The 24,540-nt window shown below is 40.0% G+C and overlaps 1 protein-coding gene across 1 annotated transcript; it reads left to right on the plus strand.

Moving 5' to 3' along the window:
- Positions 1–5: 5 nt before the first annotated feature.
- Positions 6–24,538, plus strand: LOC143527899 (interferon-induced GTP-binding protein Mx3-like). The gene is made up of 12 exons (XM_077023270.1): positions 6–498; positions 783–920; positions 13,930–14,084; positions 14,693–14,831; positions 14,995–15,193; positions 15,735–15,813; positions 16,638–16,760; positions 18,504–18,645; positions 18,865–19,023; positions 22,519–22,595; positions 22,750–23,016; positions 23,626–24,538. The coding sequence occupies exons 1-12, from the start codon at positions 309–311 to the stop codon at positions 23,848–23,850; spliced, it is 1,893 nt and encodes a 630-aa protein (XP_076879385.1). The 5' UTR covers positions 6–308; the 3' UTR covers positions 23,851–24,538.
- Positions 24,539–24,540: the final 2 nt, after the last annotated feature.

Raw genomic sequence — 24,540 nt, forward strand, 5'->3', positions numbered from 1 at the left:
CTTGGTCCCCCTCACTTCAGAATTTCCATCTGCGCCGATGGCAATAGTTAATGCTAGCTCATACTTCGGTGGGGCTTACCGAAAAACGAAACTTACTCTACGACCGAGTATAAGTTTCGTTTCCACCGGCACTTGGGAGACTAGGCAGAGCAGAGCGCTCACCCAAGCATCATTTGCGTTTTGAAGCTTTACAGGGAAGCACGTCAAAGAGCAGTTACCAAAACCGTAGTTATCCATAAAACTGTGCTTGTTTTACATTGTAATATAATAATTAGACTACTTATTACGAAAGGAATACAGTGAAGAAAATGAGTTACACATTAAATCAGCAATATGAGGAGAAGGTTCGTCCATGCATAGATCTGATCGACTCGCTGCGGTCGCTCGGAGTGGAGAAGGACTTGGCGCTGCCTGCCATCGCGGTTATCGGGGACCAGAGCTCCGGGAAAAGCTCCGTCTTGGAGGCGCTTTCTGGAGTCGCGTTGCCAAGGGGCAGTGGTAAGAGCAAAGCAGCTCTCTATAACTCTCTAGCTTACACATGGGTGAGATTCAGTCGCTGTAGATGTTAGTAGTTAGAAAATTATAGTGTAAGTATATACCGTCTGATTCTGGAGCAAGGTTATTCTAGACGCCTTAGTAAAATAAATATTATAACACAACTGACTCAAACTTTGGCTTTGGGGTTTTACTGAACTGAAAATGTAACAGGTGCAGTTGTTGTTCAATTAATAATTAACAGTTGCACATTATTTTGTCATTTTCTCACACACACGCACATACAGGTATAGTGACGCGATGTCCGCTCGAGCTAAAAATGAAGAGGAGCAGAGAGGAAGCCGGGTGGCACGGAAGAATCAGCTATGGGGATCACGAGGAAGACCTCGATGACCCCGCCGAGGTGGAGAAAAAGATCAGAGAAGGTAATTCAACACCTCAAACACTTAATTATAAAAATTATAATTAAAAATTACAAGCACATGTTGAATGAAATTTGACATATTATTTGTAACATTCTCTAAACGTGAGTTTTCAATGTAAAAAAGTCACGCAGCCAACTGATATAATTCATATGTCCTTCAGTTAACTTCTGTTTACCCTCCACTGTCTGCAGGCCTTGTTGCATATATTTTCCAATTTAAATCAATATAGGCCTATAATTAAGACAGTAAAAAGACAAAAAAAGTAGGAGAAGGAGTTATAGGCTACTGAGTGTTGTCTTTACATGATTGCATGATGGGCATTTTTGATGAGGAACTTCCCGTTTCTTCTTCACAAACGAATGTGTTAATTTATGTTGCCTAACAAAACGTATACAACACAAAACAAAACAATTAGGGGTGGGCATAGATAAATTTTTAAAATCCAGATTAATCTCACTGAAATCTTGAAATTAATCTAGATTAATCTAGATTAAAATGGCTCCTATGTGTGCTACCCAAGTAATGACTAAAAGTCAGTCTTTGAGATGGGGTTTCTTTTTTTTTTTTTTTTTTTTTCCCCACCACCCCCCCTCTTCGGAGGACTATTGATACTTTATTGTTTATTGTTTATTCAATCACAAAAAAATATATAAATTTAGCACATTTTAAATGGGGGGGAGGGGGGTATAAAGGGAGAAGAAAAGGGGGGGTGTAAAGGGGGACAGAAACAAAAGGAAGAGGGGGTTATACAGATATATAATAGGTATATGGTATAATATAGTGCAATATAGTATATTCAGGGTTCGTACGGTCATGAAAAACCTGGAAAAGTTATGGAATTTGAAAATAGCAATTTCCAGGCCTGGATAAGTTTTGGAAAAACTAAAAATACTCAAATGTTTTGGAAAAGTCATGGAAATTTGCTTGACACAATAAATATATGTCGTTCCGATAACCGGAAGAAAAAATAAACATATATAATATAGCCATGTTTTTTCTTTGTGCGGACCACTAACGTAACTTCACAGGTTAGTTCGCTGCGTTAGCGTTGGACTCCAAGCGGAGCTGTAGATTGTACTTTGATGACGTGTAAATCAGCGTAATGCTGGTAAATGCCGATTCAACTATGGCTGCTTCAGTTGGACAAATACAAGCTATGGCTTGAGAAAGACAAGGACACGGGGCATGCAAAATGTGCACTGTGTGGTTAACCAACTGGTTAACGTTGGGGTTAGAGACTGAAAAGTCCGACGCAAAGCAGTTTTCGTCGTTAAGCGCGAACCTAGATTTAGACACGCCTTGATCGTAAACACAGAATAGAAAAAAACTAACAATGTTCTCGTGCGTACAGCGTGAGAAAGAGCGACCGCGTTGCCGAGATGGGCTGCGGTGGAGGCTGCGCTGCTTCAGCTTATCGTACACAACACTACACAACACAACACTCCACAGAGCTGCCACTGCACCTCCACGCACCGCGCGAAATTAAGAAAAGTCGGTCATTAACCAGACCCGTAGGTAAAAGGGAACTCACCGGCTTTTAGCCCGGATACGGCTTATAGCTACAACATTTTCCATTAAAAAAACTTAGATGCGGCTTATATTGATATTGAAAATACGGTAAATGTTTATTTTTTCAATTAAACCATGTGACTTTTCATTAATTGATGATATACTGTGGAATTTTAGCCTGGATTTTTTCTTATTTTTCGTGTCTACACATATGTTTAGAGAATGTACAGTCATTGAAATTTGTCTGAAAGTCATGGAAAAGTCATGGAAATTAGTTGTCAAAAAAGTGTATGAACCCTGTATATTATAATATAACATAATATAATACAATAATATATAATATACCATATTGCTTATAAAAAGATAGAAATGTACTTTAATCATGAACTTGTGATTTGTTTGCTACAGTTGAATTTGCTTATGTTGTGATGTAATATTTGAGTTAGTTGTGTCTAGATTAAGTCTGTATCTGTATTTATGGTAGGCTCTAAGTGTGTATCTGGGGGGATATAATATATTAGAAGATTTTTCCAGTGATTGATGTTTATGTTATTTTTTGTTTTCCAATTCATGAGGATGACTTTTTTGGCAATGACTAGCGACATTAGGATTGTTCTATTGTTTTGTGGTGTTGTGCTAATGGTTGATATGTCCCCTAGTAGGCATAATGAAGGTGTTGGATGAATTTGGGTATTTAGTGCTTGAGATAGATGAGTAGTGACTTCATTCCAAAACAACACCTTTAAAGATTTTTTCAAAAAAGTATACTCATCAGACAATGAAACCAACTTAGACGAAATTAATAATTTCCTGGACCATATCAAACTACCTAAATTAACTGAAAACCAAAAACAAACACTCGAAAGACCATTATCCCTAGAAGAACTTTACAAAGCTTTAAAACATATGCCCAACAGTAAAGCCCCAGGACCTGATGGATTCCCTGCTGAGTTTTATAAACACTTTTGGCCATCCTTATCACAACTCTTTTACAGAACAATAACAGAAATCAAACAAAACGCAAAACTTCCAACAAACATGAATACTGCAACCATCTCCCTTCACCTTAAACCAAACAAAGACCCTACCCAACCATCTAGCTACAGACCATTATCATTAATGAATACAGACACAAAAATCATCAGCAAGGCGCTAGCCAACAGAGTAGAAACAGTAATTCATAATTTAATACATCCTGATCAAACGGGTTTTCTCAAAGGTCGACACTCATCCACAAATATGCGCAGATTAGTGAACATAATAGATTACACCTCACACCAAAACATACCAACAGCAATTATAACGCTAGATGCAAAAAAAGCCTTTGACAGAGTAAACTGGAAATTCTTATTTACCACACTGTATAAAATCGGATTTGGAGAATCATTCATTAACTGGATACAGATCTTATACACTGCACCTAAGGCTACGGTCAACACCAACGGGGTAATATCACAACCTTTCACATTACACCGGGGGACCAGACAAGGATGCTCACTCTCTCCTTATCTATTCTCTATCTTCATAGAACCACTAGCAGCAGCAATACGACAAAACACAGACATTAAAGGAATCCAAACACCTAACATGGAACATAAAATCAGTCTATATGCAGACGACATCTTACTATTTCTACAAAAACCACATATCTCAATAACAAAAACAATTCAAACAATTGAAACCTATTCAATAATATCAGAGTACTCAATTAACTGGTCAAAATCTGCAATTCTCCCAATAAATATAAATAAATGTGATAATGAACTGAAAACATTACCTATCCCAATATGTAGTAATTACATCACATATCTGGGTATAAAGATATCTCCCCAGCTGTCAGAATTGTTCAAGCTTAACTACAATCCATTAACTAAAACAATAAGTGACGATCTTCACCGCTGGACTACACTTCCTCTTTCACTTGCTGGCTGAATTGCTACGATTAAAATGACAATATTACCAAAAATCAATTATTTATTTTCAATGATTCCCATTCAGCCCCCACTCACTTGGTTTCAGACTTTAAATACCACAATAACTGATTATTATTGGAAGAATAAACCAGCTAGAATCAAACTCACAACGTTACAGAATTCGAAATCATATGGCGGTCTAGAGGCACCAAATTTCCACAATTATTACCTGGCAAATCAATTACAATATATATTAAAATGGATAAAACCTAATAGTACAGATAGATCATGGACTGATTTAGAACAAGCACTATGTAAAGATATACAAATATCCAATTTACCATTTATCAGCCAAACAATTAAACATCACCCATGTTTTTATAATACAACGGTGGCCACAACTCTGACAGCCTGGTGGAATTTTCACAAACTAACAAACTCAGCACTAACACCAACCATCCACTCACCCATCTGGAATAACCCGGACTTTACAATTAATAAAAAAACATTAAATTATCTATCATGGACTAATAAGGGAATCACACACCTAAAACATCTGTATAACAATACCACACTGATGTCACTACCACAAATAACCCAGAATTACGGAATCGAAAGAACTCAGTTCTTACAATATCACCAGTTAAGATCACTCAGTTCAAAAATCAATCCAACTACTCTAGCCCTCTCTACACCAATCTCAGAACTTCTTAACATTAATACAGCAAATAAAACATTATCCAAAATATATAAAATTATATCTCAATTAAATCTTAACATCAGCCTACCGTATAAGCAATGGGAAGAAGATTTATCATCAACTTTTAATACCAACTTTTGGATACAGATATGTAATAATAACTATAGCATTATCACAAATACTAATTTACAACTAATCCAGTATAAAGTTATCCACCGAGTACACTATACCACATACAAAATGTATAAAATGGGATTCGCAAACTCACCAAACTGTACACACTGTAATCAGAACACTGTTGATAATTATATCCATGCTATGTGGCACTGCACTCCAGTTAACCTGTTTTGGAATGAGATGGGGTTTCTTAATACAGAGGGTGCATTAGACCAGGGGCTCATCTCCTGTTTCCAAAATGCATCAATGACTGCTTGAGAAAGCTGTTCTACTTTGATACTTAAAGAAAAAAAAACTAGGGATGCACCGAAAATTCGGCCACCGAAAATTTTCGGCCGAAATGGCTTAAATTTGCATTTTCGGTTTTCGGCCGAAATACTTTCATCACCGAAACAACACGGCCGAAACAATGTGCTGTGATGACGCAAGCAAAAATCGCCACCTGCACGCGCTTATTTGGATAAAGCTAGCAAAAAAGTTTTCCAGTGATGGCGCCAAGGCAAAGGACATTACACCAAAAATTATGGAACTCGTTGCCTTAGACGATCAGCCGTTCTCTGTCGTAGGGATTTCGTAGGCTAATAGAGCACATTGAGCCCCGTTATGTTTTGCCGAGCAGACGACATTTCTCAGAAGTGTGTTTACCTGAGCTGTTTAATGTTGTTGCAACTCACGTCACGTTTTTATGAGAGAATTTATATTTATCTTTCAGGCCAGTCAGTTATAATTAAATTTAACTCGTATAAAATACATATATTTATCCTCTCAGATAAAAACGGTCTGCAAGCGAGTTAAATTTAATTAGTGGTCGGCCGTTGTCAGCGGTATCGCCGTTAACGGCCCACCACTAATTTTATTTTATAATATGCATTGCTGTAATGTCAGTGCTAAATAAATATTTTCAAATCAAATTTTGTAGTTGATTTATTCTTTGAATAGCAATGCCTTGATTTTAGTGAGGTTAGCCATAAATCCAATGTTACTAATAATTGGCATAATGTATTTCGGTGTTTCGGTTTTCGGCTTTCGGCCTTGGTTTCCTCATTTTCGGTTTTCGGTTTCGGCTAGGAATTTTCATTTCGGTGCATCCCTAAAAAAAACTCAATAAATGCTCAATAAAATGTAGGCTACTCGTGTTCAACGGTTTATTCAGTTAAACATGAATTTGTAAGCCTACATACTGTACATTAAAAGGGGTTGATAACATTATTCAGCTAAACATGATATTTGAAATGTAAGCCAACATTTAGTACATTTAACCTCACGGACGTAATTTGGGGGGGACTTTTTCAAAAGCCGGTTTTGGTCCTCTGCAGTTTTAACGGTTAAGGGGGAATATTTAAATAGCGACGAATCTAGCGCTAGGACCATGCAGAAAACGACCGCTCCGAGCTCCTCCGGTAACACTTTACGTTCCTAAAAATGAATTTTCCATGAAGCAAACCTGGCGACTTCGTGGCTGCATCCATGTAAACACACGAACGATTTGTAATTCACAGGTTTGAAAACTCGTTCTCGTCCCTACTGCGCAATTTGGTTAGGAATACAGCTGAGCTAAACTATCAAGTTGAAAGTCATCATAGTTTGCTTACCCATTTTGAACCAGTTCCCAACCCAACTTTAAGAATAGATTAACGGCGATAATTTTTATATCGCCCGATAACAATATCAAATTAACGAACGCCGTTAACGCCGTTAACGGCCCACCACTAAAAACAATACAACAACTTAACACATAGATTTGCAAACTCTACCTTAAACTATTTGTATGTGGTCGTCCTCACGTTATTTTTCATTGATTTGGGCTAGAGCGACTAAAAATGCTTAGTAGTTTGGTGCTGTATGAGCAGAGGTGTCAATTCCAGGTTCAGAAAGTAAAAGTCCTCACCAGGATTTTGCTCAGGCTTCCTTGATTGTGTTGATTCCACTAATTTTACCTGGATTGCACTAATTAAAAAATCTAGCAAGCTTGAGCAAAATCCTGGTGAGGACTTTTACTTTCTGAACCTGGAATTGACACCTCTGTGTATGCGACAGCACAAGAAAATGATTTCGCGTTGGGCTCAGAGGGCAAACGGTATGATTTGACTTGATGTGTGTGTGACCTGGCTGGTGGGGCACGGGAGAGGTATTGTTTTTAATCGCTCAGGTTTTCAAAAGATCATTTCAAACCGTCCTCAGTAAAATGAAAACCGAAGTTTCAAAAGGGCACTTTCGTTGATAAAGGGCAGAGTTGGTGGTGCTTTAGCACCACCTGATGTCTATGTGTGCACGCCACTGACCTGAAAGCCTGACACCCAGTGGCTGAAAACCATCGTTCACGCTTTCTGGGTGAAGTCACGTCATGTTACGCAAAAGAACCACATGAATATACATCCAGTGTTGTATAAACAGTGGCGGATGCTGGTCTTTCAAGGAGGGGAATCTCAATTTCGGCCTACATCATAAAATGTGTCGGTTTATTTATACGTAAATTCTACCCTCCATTCCTTTTCAGCAGCACCCGCTGGACAGAAACTGCGATAGAAGTCAGAAAGAGTGATAGACGTCAGTCTCCAAACACAAGCAGCTACAACAAAAACAACGGAAAATCTCCGGTTCAACTCAGAACAGAATGAAAAAAAAAAAATTAAATTAAATGCTCCCGCTGAGGTTTATACCAAAAGATCACTGATTCGCTCATTTCGCTGTCAATCAAAAAGGGATTCGGCCTCAGATAGATCATCCAATCATCATGCAGAAGCTGAGCGTCCGGGCCAGCCCACTGCCCCATAGACCTCCAGAGACGCTGAGCGTCCGATGGGCGGGACAAAGCCCAGCATTTATCCAATGACTCGTCTTGTTTCGCTGCAACTCTTTGCTTCACTATTGAACTCTGTAAACGCTCAGCGTCCACACTGTTTAAAGCGCTGTGAAGCTGCAGGACTGAGTGAGAGGAAAGCCGTGTTGTTACCAGTGATAAAAAGCTGATTCTGAACAAAAGTTGAGCGCGTTGTAGCGCATATTTAGTCAATGACGTACACAAAACAGTATATGTTTGATCACTTATTTTTTGACATTTTAGGGGAAGCTGAGCTTCCCTTGCAGTCTTAGAGCAATCGCCACTGTGTATAAAGTATTAGAGACCCATACTTGAGTAAAAGTACAAGTAGCCTACTCTATCAAAAAATTGACTTGAGTAGAAGTTAAAGTGTTCTTTGAAAACTTTACTTAAGTAAAAGTACAGAAGTATTCAGCATTTTTTGTACTTAAGTATTCTATAAATTCTATAAATTTATTACTCAAGTACTTAAAGTAAAAAGTACAAATATTGTGTTTTGAATTAATTAAAGAAAGTCGTCAGTTTGATTATCAATTGTTTTTATATATCACTTACAAATAAAAAATTTCAAAGACCAAAAATACAAGTGTTATGTATGTACACAACAAACAACTTGTAGCAACTTAAAAAACTGGGCTTAACACTGGACTCAGTATATACTGGATACTGCATACTGGTCCTCGTAGTAGTATGCAGTACAGTTTCCAGTATGCGACAAAAGCAAAGCACACTACGGGGTCACGTGAACGTAGCGTTGCATGATGGGATGCAGTACACCACGAAGATAGCTCTGTTCGCGTACTGGAATATTTTGCGGAAGTAATAATAATAATAATAATAATAATCTTTATTTGTATAGCACCTTTCATACATACATGTAACTCAAAGTGCTTTACAGTATAAATAAAAGAAACATTAAAAGGAGATAAGACAAAGACAAAAAGAAAATGTTAAAAGAAATTAAAGATAAAAATATTAAAATAACATAAAAAGTAAAAAGTGAAGTAAGTAAGATAATAAAAAGTAAAGTAAATAAGATAAAACTATTAAGATAGAGTTTCTTAACTAAAAGCGGATCTAAACAGGAATGTTTTGAGACTGCTCTTAAAACTATGCAGGGATGAAATGCCTCTGAGCTCTTCAGGAAGAGAATTCCAGAGCTTTGGGCCATAGTGGCTAAAAGCACCCTCGCCAATCTTTAATCGGCTTTTAGGAATCACCAGTAGATTACTGTTTGAAGACCTGAGAGACCTGACTGGAACATATCTAACCATCATTTCACTTAGGTAAAGAGGGGCAAGACCATGAAGACATTTAAAAACCATGACTAGAACCTTAAAATCTATTCTAAAGCTGACAGGTAACCAGTGCAGTGAGTGGAGTGCAGGTGTAATATGATCTCTCTTTCTCCTGCGGGTCAGAACCCTTGCAGCCGCGTTCTGAACTCGCTGTAGGTGCGAAATAGAGCTCTTTGGAAGAGCAGATAGAACAGCGTTACAATAATCTAGCCTTGATGTGATAAATGCATGGACAAGTTTTTCACTGTCAGCAGGAGAGAGCATATCTCGGACCTTAGCGATGTTTCGAAGATGAAAGTAAGCTGTCTTGCATGTAGTCATGATGTGTGATTTGAAGCTGAGCTCATTATCAAAGGTGACGCCCAGGTTCTTAACACATTGTCTGACTTTCAGATTAATTTGATTTAAATAAGTCTGGACATCATTCCTTTGTGAATCACTGCCAAGAACAAGAACCTCTGTCTTCTGTTTATTTAACTGCAGAAAATTGTCAGACATCCATGTCTGTATATCATCTATGCAGTCAAACAGTGAGCAAATTGATTTTAGGTTCTAGCGAAATATAAAGTTGAGTGTCATCTGCATATTGATGATAACTAATACCATGTTTATTAATGATGTGTGGTAACGGAAGCATATATAGGTTGAATAGTAACGGCCCAAGAATTGATCCTTGGGGGACGCCACAAGTTATTTTTTGACGTGTGGAGGAATAGGTACCTAATGCTACATAGTAATCACGCCCAGTTAGGTACGATCTAAACCAGTCTAAGACTAAGCCACTAAGGCCTACCCAGCTCTGTAGTCGATCAAGAAGTATTTCATGATCAACGGTGTCAAAAGCGGCGCTTAAATCTAGCAGAAAAAGGACTGAGAGTTTGCCTGCATCCTTATTCAATCTCAAGTCATTTACTACCTTAACTAGGGCTGTTTCAGTGCTGTGGAGAGCTCTGAAACCAGATTGAAAAGTGTCATTTATTTGATTTACTTTGACATAGTCATTCAACTGGATTGACACTACTTTTTCAATGATTTTGCTAAGAAAGGAAAGGTTAGATATAGGTTGATAATTATTAAGAATTGTGGGATCAAGATTTCTGTTCTTTAATAGTGGTTTAACCATTGCAGTTTTAAAAATTTTAGGGAATTCACCCAATTGCAGAGACTGATTAACAATCGTTAGAATTTCATTTGCTAATGAGTTCAGAACCTGCTTGAAAAAGCTTGTTGGTAAAGGGTCCAGTTCACAAGTAGAGGATTTTAGTGATGAAATCACATCAAGTAGTGTTACCATGTCCACTTCTTGGAAATAAGACATATTAAAGTTAGGCTGAGTAACTGATATAAGGGTTGATGGTCTATTAGTGCTTGTTGCTATGTTCTGCCTTATACTAGTAATCTTGTCCCTAAAAAATATAGCAAACTCCTCACATTTTTCAACTGAAACAGTCTCAGGGAAGCCACAGGAGGTGGGGTTTACTAGCTGATCTATGCTTCTGAACAAGACAGCTGAGTTATTATTGGATGAATTGATTAAGGTAGAGAAATAGTTTTTCCTTGCTGATTTCACTTCACTGTTGTAATTCTGCAATGTTGTTTTATAAATATCAAAATGTACTTGCAATTTTGACTTTCGCCAACGTCTCTCAGCCTGCCTACAATCTTGCCTAAATTTTACAATAGATGGAGTGTTTCTCCAGGGCATCTTAATTTTACCAGAGATTATTTTAGTTACCTTTGGTGCCACAGCATCAATACAGTTCCTAACTCTGTGTGTGAATGTTTCAACTAGCTCATTCCCATTTTCTGAGAGAGGAGGGAGGGACTGTATCATGTCTGTGACGGCCACGGCACTGCAAGCACTGAGATAACGCTTGGTTATTGTGCGCTTTTCACTGAGTGTTCTAGTAGATAATGACATGTTGAAAAATACACCAAAATGGTCAGAGATTGCAACATCAGTAATTTCAGTATTATTAACCTCTATACGTTTAGAAATGACCAAATCTAAAATGTGGCCATGCTTATGAGTTGGGCCTGATACATGCTGTATGAGATCAAAAGAGTTAAGCATCCTCATGAATTCTGAAGTGATTGGATTTGTGGATATATCCATGTGAATATTAAAATCCCCAGCAATTAAAACATAATCAAAATCAATTAAAATCCTTGAAAGCATTTCTTCAAAATCTTCAAGAAAATCTGCGTGTAGTCTGGGAGGATGATAGATAACAATCAAAAGAACTGAATAAGTACTGTTGAGTTGTACTGCCAGATATTCAAACGTAGGATGTTCCCCTAATGAGATCTGCTTACATCGGAATGCTTTATGGTAAAAACATGCAACACCACCACCTCTCTTATTTACCCTGGAGACATTAAAATAGTTAAAGTCGGGAGGTGAAGCTTCATTTAGCACTATTGCTTCATTGCTATCAAGCCAAGTCTCTGTTAGAAAAAGAAAGTCCAGACAGTAATCTTCAATTAATTTAGCTATTATAAAAGACTTATTTGTGAGTGAGCGGACGTTTAGTAAGGAGACTTTGAAGACTTGATGTGTTTGATCAGCATCGCTTACATCACTTGTGCATTTCACTGGGATCAAATTTTGTTTGTTACAATGTTTTGTACCCTTATGTTTTCTTCTGATTACATTTTTATTTCGATTCTGAGAGCCATGCCACCGGCTATTTAAAATAACTGGAATGTAGCACTGACTAGGAGCATGGGTTCCAGTGTGTCAGACCTGAGAATTCACTGAGTGTGCAGTGAATTATCAGGTCTGACACACTGGAACTCATGCTCCTAGTCAGTGCTACATTCCAGTTATTTTAAATAGCCGGTGGTAGGTCATCCGGGTATGTTTCGCGTACTGGAAATTTTCATTTTGGTCACATACTGCATACGACATACTGATTTGGGGCTTGATCAGTATGCCAGTAGTATGTAGTAGACTATTTCGAACACAGCCAAAGTTATGTTTGCAGGATTCATACACCTAAACAAGGTGGAATTCAAGCACTTGTACGTCACTTTAAAGGTCTATTTCAATATTTCCCAGCACGTTAAACTTAATTAAGTTAAATATTTATACATATACTCGAAATGATTCGAAATAATTCGCTTTTTATCACATAATTTAATGATTGTTTATTTTCAAAACGTCCAATCTTAACATCTTCACGTTCTCTCATGTTTCATCCTGGAATTACAAGAGGCTCGTATTTGTTAACGTAATACAAAATAACTGTTCAGTCAGACAGATATTTGTTGTGAAACGAAGTACTGTAGTTACAATTTCAAGCATTTTCAAGTACTAAATTCCAGCACTTTTCAAACCTGGAACACATTAAAATTGGTCAGGTAAATGTTTTTCCTTTCTTATCTGTGCTCCAGATTTCTGTTTACTTTTAACTATCCACCACTGTATTTCCCGCTGGGCGGGTACCAGCCGGCTACGGTCGGTGCTGGATCAAACCATTTTTCAGTGGGAGGCGGGGGTGTATGCACTTAATGCAGATAGGTAAAAAATATATATATATATTTTAGCCATTGTGCTTATTTTGAGTACAGAACTTTATATTAATGAAAGATTTCAAGATTATTTAAAATTATAGACTTTAAATAAAAATAAATTGCTGGGCTCTTTGAAGGGCCCCCCTGGCCCTGGGGCCCGGGACAACAGACCCGGTTGTCCCCCCCTGTCGACGGGGCTGCACCCTCTTTAGGGAGGCAGAGATGGCACTTCATCCTATAGGAATTTACTTTCACTCCAGCAAACGCAAACACTGTCTCTAGGTAGGGCCAGGGTAGTTTCCTTCCTCACCCTCACCGCCACGATCACTCCATGTTGAAGGTGTGGAAGGTGCCAATATATGTACATTAAAACGCCAACAAGCTTATTATGCAGCACTTATGCTGCTCTTCTGCTGTTACCAAACATGGTACCATCTCTTTAATGAGATAAAAAGTGAATTATATGGAATAATTTCGAGTATATGTGTATTTGTATAAATATGTAAATTAAGTTGAAAGTGCTGGAAAATACTGAAAATGGACCTTCAAAGTGCCGTACAAGTGCATGAATTCCACCTTGTAACTTCGCACGCACAAAAACCGAGAGGTGCACGACCTCGCCACGCAATCGCGTGGCCAACACGCATGGGCGGAGCCACCGCAATTGCATCATTTTTGCCGCACGGACCCTTGCGGCAGTCACGATGTGTCAAATGAATCTAGATTACGAAGCTCAAGTGTTCAGTGAAGGCAGCAGCAGAGTAAACGAGACGCGACCAGAGCATGCGCAGTTTTCTCATTTTTCTCCTGATCGCTTGACCTGGTGACAGCGCCAGCTAACGTTTATTTATTTATTTTATTTATTTATTTATTTTTGTTTATAATTGTAACGAGTAACTATACAGCATGTAAAAAATGTATCGGAGTAAAAGTATTAAACTGATGGAAAATATGTAATGAAGTAAAAGTGGAAGTAGGAGAAAAAATAATACTCCAGTAAAGTACAGATACAACATTTTACAGTACAGTAGTGAAGTAGATCTACTTCGTTACATCACACTGCTCCCACTTCCAGCTCAAGACAAAATGGCTGGGATCGGGGTGGGCATCAGCGACGACCTCATCAGCCTGGAGATCGCCTCCGCCAACGTCCCTGACCTGACACTCATCGACCTGCCCGGCATCGCCCGTGTGGCCGTCAAGGGCCAGCCCGAGAACATTGGAGATCAGGTAATCAGAACACACGGGTGAGGGGATCATAGAGGAGCGTATCATCTTCAGAACACATGGGTGAAGGGATCGTAGGATAGTGTATAATCTTCAGAACACACGGGTGAGGGGATCGTAGGATAGTGTATCACCTTCAGAACACATGGGTGAGGGGATCGTAGGATAGTGTATCACCTTCAGAACACATGGGTGAGGGAATCGTAGGGGAATTCTGCGCTGCTCCAGTGATTAGAAAAAGCTTATTAACATAAAATAGTCTCATTGTTCAGCACCTGAAGAGGAACTCATGGTTATCCCTCCTGTAGCTTTATAGTAACGTTAAGTAATTAATACATGGTTTTTTGCTGGTACATCATTGAAGCAGCAGGGCTCAACTTAAAAGCCTAGTCACCCAGACAGTTTTTTTATAGAAACTGATTTCTTTGACGTTTGTGTTTATTGGTTGGTCACCACTAAACCGTTGTGCTTAAATTCAATGTTTTATCCTCTTGTTTGTCTTACTTACAACATGGTGTCTATTATAATTTGATGTAAGCTTGATGGCACTGTATATGCAGCAATATATTTTCTTATATATTCTTGATAATATGAATACTCATTACGTTCAGATTAAACGGTTGATCAGAAAGTTCATCACAAAGCAAGAAACAATCAACTTGGTGGTGGTGCCATGTAATGTTGACATAGCAACCACAGAGGCCCTGAAGATGGCTCAGGATGTGGACCCAGATGGAGAAAGAACACTGGGTCTGTACCCAATCATATTATATATTTATACAAATAAATTAGATTTTTTTGTTATATGCATATCAGTTGCCTACATTAATACAAAGAGGCATTTAAATGCTACAGTGGAGTTTGTTTGAACATGTGTGCACTAGTGCATTATAATGCTATGTCACTATTACAGGCATCTTAACAAAACCAGACCTGGTGGACAAGGGTACCGAAGAAACAGTGCTGGACATTGTTCATAACGAGGTTATTAACCTTACTAAAGGCTACATGATCGTCAGGTGCCGAGGGCAGAAGGAGATTATGGACAGCGTTTCTCTGAATGAAGCCATGGACACAGAAAAGGCCTTCTTTAAAGACCATGGGCAATTCAGGTGGGCCAGGGTTCTGTTCACAGTCTCATCAAACGATCCACTGTGGAGATGCACTGTAAACTGGACAATGCACAGAGCTAGTAGAGTAACAGCCCTACTTAAGCCTGAACTGTAGTGTCAGTGGGGAATGTTCCATCGATATTCATTCCTTAACAAAACACGTCCTGTAACCAGGAAACTGGCATTAAAAGTGAAATATGTACAAGTGTTAAACTACAGGCACAGAATATTAAGAAACATATTAGCTAAAAACTGCATTATCTGAGTTTTTTTTTTTGACATTTAAAACAAAAATAAACAGACAATAAGGCTTGGTTCACATTATGGCTACTCGGTAGCTACATATTTACAGTAAAAGTTAAATGACTGACTGGTTTGTCCTGTTCCTTTATCACATTAAGCTGTTATCTGTTGCTGAAAAACAGTATCATTTTATTGTTCCTGGAACTTTTAAACAGGGCGTGACAGAAGAGGTAACAATGAGTCTGATGAACGTGAGTGATATTTGAATCTAATGCATGGGGGTAATCTTTGTCCTCAGCACACTGTATGATGAAGGGAAAGCTACCATTCCAAAGCTGGCAGAGAAACTCACACTTGAACTGGTTCATCACATCGAGGTACGTGCAGTGCTTAATTTGTAAATCAAACGATGCCGGAATGCAAACAGCGGCATGAGACAAGGGGTCTCTGAGGCCAACAATGTCACCGGATCGCACACAAAACGCAACAAAAGCGCACAAATGTCAAAATAGCAAGCCAATTCGTATATATAAATTACTTTAAAATTATTTATGTGTGTTTTATAAGTGTTTTAACTGCAGAAGTGCATTTTAAGTGCATTTTCAATTCCAGCACTTTTCAAATCTGAAACACAAAGCAACATTAAAATTCGTTAGGTAAATGTTCCTTCCCCTGTTTTTGAGGGGTGTTTCTTTATACTACCACATCATACCGTTTCGGACAACACTGCACAGAATGTGACGCGGCTAGTATAAATGCCTCCGCCGTTCGCGGAATCGAGCGCTACGGTCACTCGCGAAAGTATAACTAGCTTTATAGGGGAGACGCAGAAAGGCATCGCTAAAAGGAATAGCTCTTAATGTGATTTAGGAAGCCTGAATGTGGATCTTGTGTTTAAAAAAATGTCTTTTATAGAATTATTTGTTCAATTAATTGGTTCAACGCAGACAGATTTCTTCATAACTTATAATTAGTAGGCTTGAAAGTTACCGGATCGAGGCAGACAGTTCCCGGAACGCACCCTTCAAAATGAAAGAGTTCCCGGATCCTGTTCCGGCAGGATCCGGCTCAAATTAAGCCCTGGGTACGTGGTATAAACCGCGATGTGTGTTATTTGGTTGTGTTTCATATGGGTGTGCGTGCTACCTTGTAAAAGGCATGCATGCAACATTTGGTCAAGGCATCGTATCGTGTCATACAGAAATCGCTGCCACGGCTGGAGGAGCAGATCGAGGCGAAGCTGTCGGAAACACATGCGGAGCTGGAGCGCTATGGCACCGGACCGCCCAGCGAACCGGGAGAGCGCATGTACTTCCTGATCGACGTGAGTGCAGCCGTGCGCTGGTCCGAGCGCGCATCAGAATCAAAATAACACTTGATATGCTTGTAAAAAAATCATTAAGTGATTTACAACATTAGTATTATGCCTAAAATACACATCTCGCTGAAAGCATTAATTCATTATTAATGCAGGAGGCTGAAGATTTTCTGAAACTACATATGCTACTGTGGCGAGCAGGACTAACAAAAACCCAAAAAGAAGAAATAATGCACGACTACGACACCTAGGGGAATTTCACCCCAAGGAATTACACTGGGGCAAATGAAAGCCTCAGCACAAAATAAGACCATTAAAGAAAAAGGACACACAAGTTCAAAACCACTGAACCAGAGAAGTAGTTCCAATTATTTCTTTAATATAAAAATATAATTTGGTCGACTCTTTATAAAAAATATAATTTCCACAGACTCACAATGACAAGTAAAACAAGGAACAGGGCTGCGGCCTTGATAATTAAGAGGGGAGCTAGGGGATCACCTCTATACTATACGCTCACCGTGACCACACCACACTTCACACTCAATACTCTCCGCTACCAAACCCATGCACAAGATTCCACCACCTGGGACATCTGCCTCTGTCTGGCCTGCAGCTCCTGCCCTGCACAAAACAATCAAATAATTAAACAAAACCAAACGATGAGGGAGGACACTTCCTCATGCACACCAACTCAACACTCTTCTCAAACACTACACATAAACGCTTTGCAGCACAGTTCGGCCACACCAATTAAAGAAACCACAAAAGACATCACACCACAAATCACTGCAAACGGGAAAATAAATAAATCACTCACTCCACCACATCAAACATGTAAAACTAAGAAAAAGGTCGCCGCCAAACTGAGCCTAAAACGCATCCAGAAAACAAATAGAAAACACGCAACAATCACTCTGACAACGTGAATCACGAACGCCCCCCAAACACAAACAATACAGCACACAACAAAACGAAACAGAACAAACCAAAACAAAACAAAACAAAACACAGAACAGAACAAAACAGCAGCACTGTCGGCTACTGGAACCACGCAGCAAACTCAATTTTTTGGCGAAAGTCTATAATGTTGTTGTCTTCTTTCCCCCTTATGACTGGAATCTGCTCATTGCGCCGACAGCCACTGCGAATTCTTCAGAACAGCGTGATGACTAAACAAAGGAAAATGAATTAAAAACAAATCCCTTCATTAAAAGTGCCGATAATCAGCAGGCCTACCTTACCTAACCAGGTTGTTCTCAAAGGGCAAATAGCAACTGCCCACCCGTGGTAGATCGATATCAGCACAGTAATTCTCATGACGCGCCCACCGAACTGCGACGAAACAGCAGAGCATGTTAGTTCTCAGCGCACAGCACTCACCGATAATCAGACGCCAAAAGAAGCGCCATACCTTGACGGTATTAAGCCGGTCCACCAAAGGAAGCCAGGCCCAACAACAATAACTTGGCACCATTGAAGGTGCTGGAGAAGCAGGATGACAGAAGGGAGTCTGCCCCAGTAACCACACCCCCGCTATTTATAACGCCAGGATAAACCTGCCCCGCGACTCACACGGCTCCACCGCAATTTACAATTAGGGAGGGAATTAGTGGGATTGCTCCAAAAATCTCACTCTGCCACACTACGATTAATCGCTATTCACACACAAGTGCTTTTTAAGATATGCTGCAACACTGAATACAGCTGCTTTAGAGACACATTCATTCCCCCTGTGATGTCCTTTAGAAAGTCTCGGCATTCACACATGATGCGCACAATCTCACAACTGGTGAGGAGCTGAAGAGTGTCCCGGATCTCAACATTTTCTCAGCACTCAGGACGCAGTTCGCGCACTGGAAGGAACACCTGGACTTTTCGGGACAGACCTGTGAGTGTGTCCAATGTCTGACTGGTCGTACATTACGGATAGCAATGAACAATCAGGAGCATTCTAGCTTTGACCTCTTGTGTGTTACACTTCAGGCAGGAGCCTGACCAACATGTTACATTTAACCACAGTAAGCATGCATGTGAATGTTTGGTTCCCCATAGTGGAGAGCCGTGAAGTGTTTAGCCTTAATCATGTCTGCCTTTATAAATGTTCTAGTTAACCAGAGGATTGAGAAGCAGGTTCAGGAGTATGAGAAAAAGTTCCGGGGCAGGGAGCTCCCAGGATTCATCAACTACAAGACCTTCGAGGGGATGGTGAGGGAACAGATTAAGCAGCTGGAGGAGCCCGCTGTTAAGAAGCTGAAGGAGATATCAGGTGTGAAGAATGAATGAAGTTCAGCACACATTTCTTTTCTCCAGACTTTCCTTAGCGCAGTGGTTCCCAAACTTTTTCTGCCGTGCCCCCCTTTAGTAGATGAGAATATTTTTGCGCCCCCCCCATCCCCCCATATTGTAGGAATGCACCGATTCACGTTTTTCACTTCCGATACCCATTCAGATATCTGAGGCTTAGTATCGGCCGATACTGATCCGATACCGATCTGATAGAGTAAAACAGTGCTGAATCGACTTTCGAAAATCGAAATTTTTTAAACACAGACATACTGAATTACAAGTTTATTGAAAACTCTGCACCAGTATAGCACACTTAAACACACATAAAAACATATAAAAACAACACAACTTGCATTTGTTCAGTCAGTGCAATTATGAATATAACATTGAATGTAAAATACCAAAGAACCTGAAACAGACAAAAACAATAGGTTCACAACTTTGGTCAAACATGAAAAAAATAAACTGCAAGAAACCTTTGAAATGGTTCAAGAATTCTAAATATCATTTTAAATAAATAAGGAGATGAAATAAGAGAAACAGCAATAACTATGCGGCTAGTTTGCTAGCGCAGACATCACGCAGAGCACAAAGCATGTAACGGCCAGAAATATGTGTACTGTCTCTTTAAGGGAGCGAGTTGAGTGCGCGTATGGAATATTGTTGTTATTTAGCTTTCTGCCGTAGACCGACTCAGACCACTGCTCTTTATTTTATTTCTGTAAGTAACGCATTCAATGAGCTTTGGACAACTCACCAGTTCATGTATGAACAGTCAAGTAATGCTGGAGCCCAGGTTTATTTTGGTCAACCAGCAAATAAACGGACTAAGTGTAATAGCACCAGCGCGGGTACGAGTCAGTGATTCACCTCTCCTCTGTGTGCTTCGTGTTTCACTCGCCTGTTAACTGTCCAAGTTCACTTCTGTCCGGGACAGAGTGGATATTTAAGGTTGAACTAACTCCGAAAAGCGTTACAAGCATAGAATTAGACTGAATAGATCTGTTTTCATGGATCGGTCACATTGTCACCGATACCCGAGCTAGAATTTTTTCAGATATTAATATCGGAATCGGTGCATCCCTAATATTGACACATGTGCACATCAGTAGCGGATGCTGGTCTTTCAAGGAGGGGAAGCTCAATTTCGGCCTACATCATAAAATGTGTCGGTTTATTTATACGTAAATTCTACCCTCCATTCCTTTTCAGCAGCACCCGCTGGACAGAAACTGCGATAGAAGTCAGAAAGAGTGATAGACGTCAGTCTCCAAACACAAGCAGCTACAACAAAAACAACGGAAAATCTCCGGTTCAACTCAGAACAGAATGAAAAAAAAAATTTTAATTAAATGCTCCCGCTGAGGTTTATACCAAAAGATCACTGATTCGCTCATTTCGCTGTCAATCAAAAAGGGATTCGGCCTCAGATAGATCATCCAATCATCATGCAGAAGCTGAGCGTCCGGGCCAGCCGAGGCCGGCCCACTGCCCCATAGACCTCCAGAGACGCTGAGTGTCCGATGGGCGGGACAAAGCCCAGCATTTATCCAATGACTCGTCTTGTTTCGCTGCGCTGTGAAGCCGCGTTGTTACCAGTGATAAAAAGCTGATTCTGAACAAAAGTTGAGCGCGTTGTAGCGCATATTTAGTCAATGACATGTACACACAACAGTATGTGTTTGATCACTTATTTTTTACATTTTAGGGGAAGCTGAGCTTCCCTTGCAGTCAGTGCCGTTTCAAGGTATTTGGGGGCCCCAAGCAAAGACACCAACCGGGGCCCCCCCAACCTCCACACCAGAAATCTCATGCCCAAACCCCCCTCCGGCCAAAAAAAAAAAACATATCTGGCCGCAGTCCACCTTCAAGAACCACAGCATATACACCTCAAACTAACTACTTTACAAATTTACTACTTGTAGCTGAACATAGCAGATTTAAGTATGGGATTACCCGGGACGTATATATTGTTTTTAGCCTACCTGCTGCTAAATTACACCATTTGTACAGGTAGGCCTAATTTATCCAGTGTAAATCATCACTTACCACTGTCTTGTGTTTTTTTTAGGGGTGGGCATAGATTAATTTTTTTAATCTAGATTAATCTCACTGAAATCTTGAAATTAATCTAGATTAATCTATATTAAAATGGCTCATATGTGTGCTACCCAAGTAATAACTAAAAGTCAGCTTTTGAGATAGGGTTTCTTAATACAGAGGGTGCATTAGACCAGGGGCTCATCTCCTGTTTCCAAAATGCATCAATGACTGCTTGAGGAAGCTGTTCTACTTTGATACTTGAAGAAAAAAACATACTCAATAAAATGTAGGCTACTCGTGTTCAACGGTTTATTCAGTTAAACATGAATTTGTAAGCCTACATATTGTACATTAAAAGGGGTTGATAACATGTTTATTCAGCTAAACATGATATTTGAAATGTAAGCCAACATTTAGTACATTTAATCTCACGGACATAATTTGGGGGGGACTTTTTCAAAAGCCGGTTTGGTCCTCTGAAGTTTTAACGGTTAAAAATAAATATTTAAATAGCGACGAATCTAGCGCTAGGACCATGCAGAAAACGACCGCTCCGAGCTCCGCTCCGGTAATATTTTACGTTCCTAAAAATGAATTTTCCATGAAGCAAACCTGGCGACTTCGTGGCTGCATCCATGTAAACACACGTACGATTTTTAATTCACAGGTTTGAAAACTCGTTCTCGCCCCTACTGTGCAATTTGGTTAGGAATACAGCCGAGCTAAACTGTCAAGTTGAAAGTCATCATAGTTTGCTTACCCATTTAGTAGATATATTAACGGCGATAATTTTTATATCGCCCGATAAGAGTATCAAATTAACGAACGCCGTTAACGGCCCACCACTAGTTTTTTTGTGTTCCTCTTCCTTCTTTTGTTTTCTCTTTTGGCTTCCTGATGGATAAATTCGCTTCATGGTTAAGTTTCATATTTGCCGGCGTCTAAAACTTGGCTGTCTGCCAGGACAGTGTCTGCCTGCCTTAAGCAGCTGGTGGGAGGGCCCCCTTGAGGGGGATTCTGAGAACAGTGTCATTGCTCATGACTTTGAGAATGTAAAGGGGGGCTCACACAGTTTGTCGCTGCATTTAATTCTTAACCTGTTGTTGTCTGGGGACCCCAGGCCAGCTTGGGGCCCCAAGCAATTGCCTGGTTTGCCTGCCCCATCGCGACGGGCCTGCTTGCAGTCTTAGAGCAATCGCCACTGGTGCACATGTTTTACTTCCAAGCTCCGCGCCCCCCTGCAATAGCTCCGCGCCCCACCTAGGGGGCGTGCCCCCCACTTTGGGAACCACTGCCTTAGCGAAAGGTTGCTCCATGATTGTTTGATGCCATTGGATTATGCCAGTGTGTGGAGTATGCCATAAGCATGTTCTTTTTTCATAAAAAGCTGTATATTCATATACCTTTTCCTTTTCCTTCCACCACTCTTCAGAGATTGTTAGAAAGGGGTTTCACCAGCTGGCTCAAAGCAGCTTTGTGGGCTTCCCCAACCTTCTTAAAACAGCAAAGGTACGATTTTCACCATGGTACAACAACCAAATGCCACACATACTACACCACGGTTTCTTTAAAAAGTATCCCAAAAAATTGCAGATACAGTTGCAAAAACAACAACTGAGGATGTGTTGCCGCTTTTCACTGAGCATGTTCTTTATGCCACCAGACCAGAATCGAGAGTATAAAGCAAGTGAAGGAATCTGAGGCAGAATCCATGCTGAGGACCCAGTTCAAGATGGAGCTCATTGTATACACCCAGGACAGCATGTATAGCCAAAGCCTGACCTCTCTGCGGCAGGAGGAGGAGGAGGAAGAAAAGCCCCAAAAATGCCAGGCCAGACGTCCTGTTTTTACTATCTCTAGTTTGTTCTCCGACACCAACAACGATGCCACCCTTCAGGAACTCATGCGACACCTGAAGTCTTACTATAGTGTAAGTACCTCTTAGCTACAGACTGTACATATGAATGAAATTCATAATGTCTGAAATATTTATCAATGACTGTTTATTTGCTAATTTGATTTAGTGTGCTAATTTCACAGCAAGTGCTGGTTTTCATAGATATATCCCTCCATTATAAACAATGCCATGTTGTTTTAAACCTGTACTTAAGGTTTCAAGCAATGTATTGTATTCTAGCTTAAGGATAGACCTTTCATCCAGCTACGTTAGGCCTTTAGCCTCCAGAAATGGGCCATCATATTAATATTTCATAAATATTTCATAAATATCAGGTGTCAATTCCAGGTTCAGAAAGTAAAAGTCCTCACCAGGATTTTGCTCAGGCTTCCTGGATTGTGTTCATTCCACTAATTTTACCTGGATTGCACTAACTAGAAAATCTAGCAAGCTTGAGCAAAATCCTGGTGAGGACTTTTACTTTCTGAACCTGGAATTGACACCTCTGATAAATATTCACTGCACTATGTTTATGATAAGGCAAAAATAATAGTTCAACCAAACATTTTGCCTAAATGATAAGTTATCATTCAACATGATGTCAAGTTCACCATCTGAAATGCCTGAATGATCCTCCTGCAGATCGCTAGTCAGCGGCTGGCGGACCAGGTGCCGTTGGTGATCCGTTACCAGATCCTGCAGGAATCTGCTGGGCAGCTTAACAGAGACATGTTGCAGCTCATACAGAACAAAGACTCTACTGATGACCTGCTCAAGGAGGACTTCGACATCGGTAGCAAGCGTGCAGCCCTGCAGAGCCGCCAAAAGCGCCTGATGCAGGCCCGCAGCTACTTGGTTGAGTTTTAGAATTCTCATCCTAGATTATACTTTACAGCATAATCTGGATTATCATTGAAAGTTATCCTCACTAATTGGTCTGAAGTCACCAGACTGTATTAACGGAATAGTTGTCATTTAAGACTGAATATAAAATGTATGCATTAAATATGTATTTTGTCCTTAATTGGCTTGCATACTTTTACAGTCTAAAACCTAGTCACTATTGAACATTGATTTTCCACTATATTTACAACATGGTATTCTGGGCTTTGTTAGATTCCTTTGAAAGAGGACATGACTAAACTGTATTTTCACACGTATGTACACAGCTACATTAGGATGTGTATATTCCCATATCAAGTGCTTGTGTGATAGCTGGTGTCATCAATTGAAAAGGGCTTCATCCTCGACTGTGTCGCCGTCAGTTCTGTGGCGCACAAATACGAGCACACTCCGCCGCGACTGTGGTGCGTAACGCCTTCTTGCGCGTTACACCTCAATTCCTGCAGTTCAGAAAACCCTGAGAAAGACAGAAGCCCGGGAACAACGGTGCATCTTGGCCAAGAAGTCTCTTGACCTTCGAAACGCAGCTGGTGCAGGTAAATTTGTCAAAGGTGGCTAAAGGATACAGCCTACTTGTGGAAATCAATGTTACTCATACACATTCCTTAAACCACGGGCATGAAGTGAATCGCTTAAATACCCCACCCCCCCCCC

This window comes from Brachyhypopomus gauderio, chromosome 12 (assembly GCF_052324685.1).
Source record: "Brachyhypopomus gauderio isolate BG-103 chromosome 12, BGAUD_0.2, whole genome shotgun sequence".
Lineage (NCBI taxonomy): Eukaryota > Metazoa > Chordata > Actinopteri > Gymnotiformes > Hypopomidae > Brachyhypopomus > Brachyhypopomus gauderio.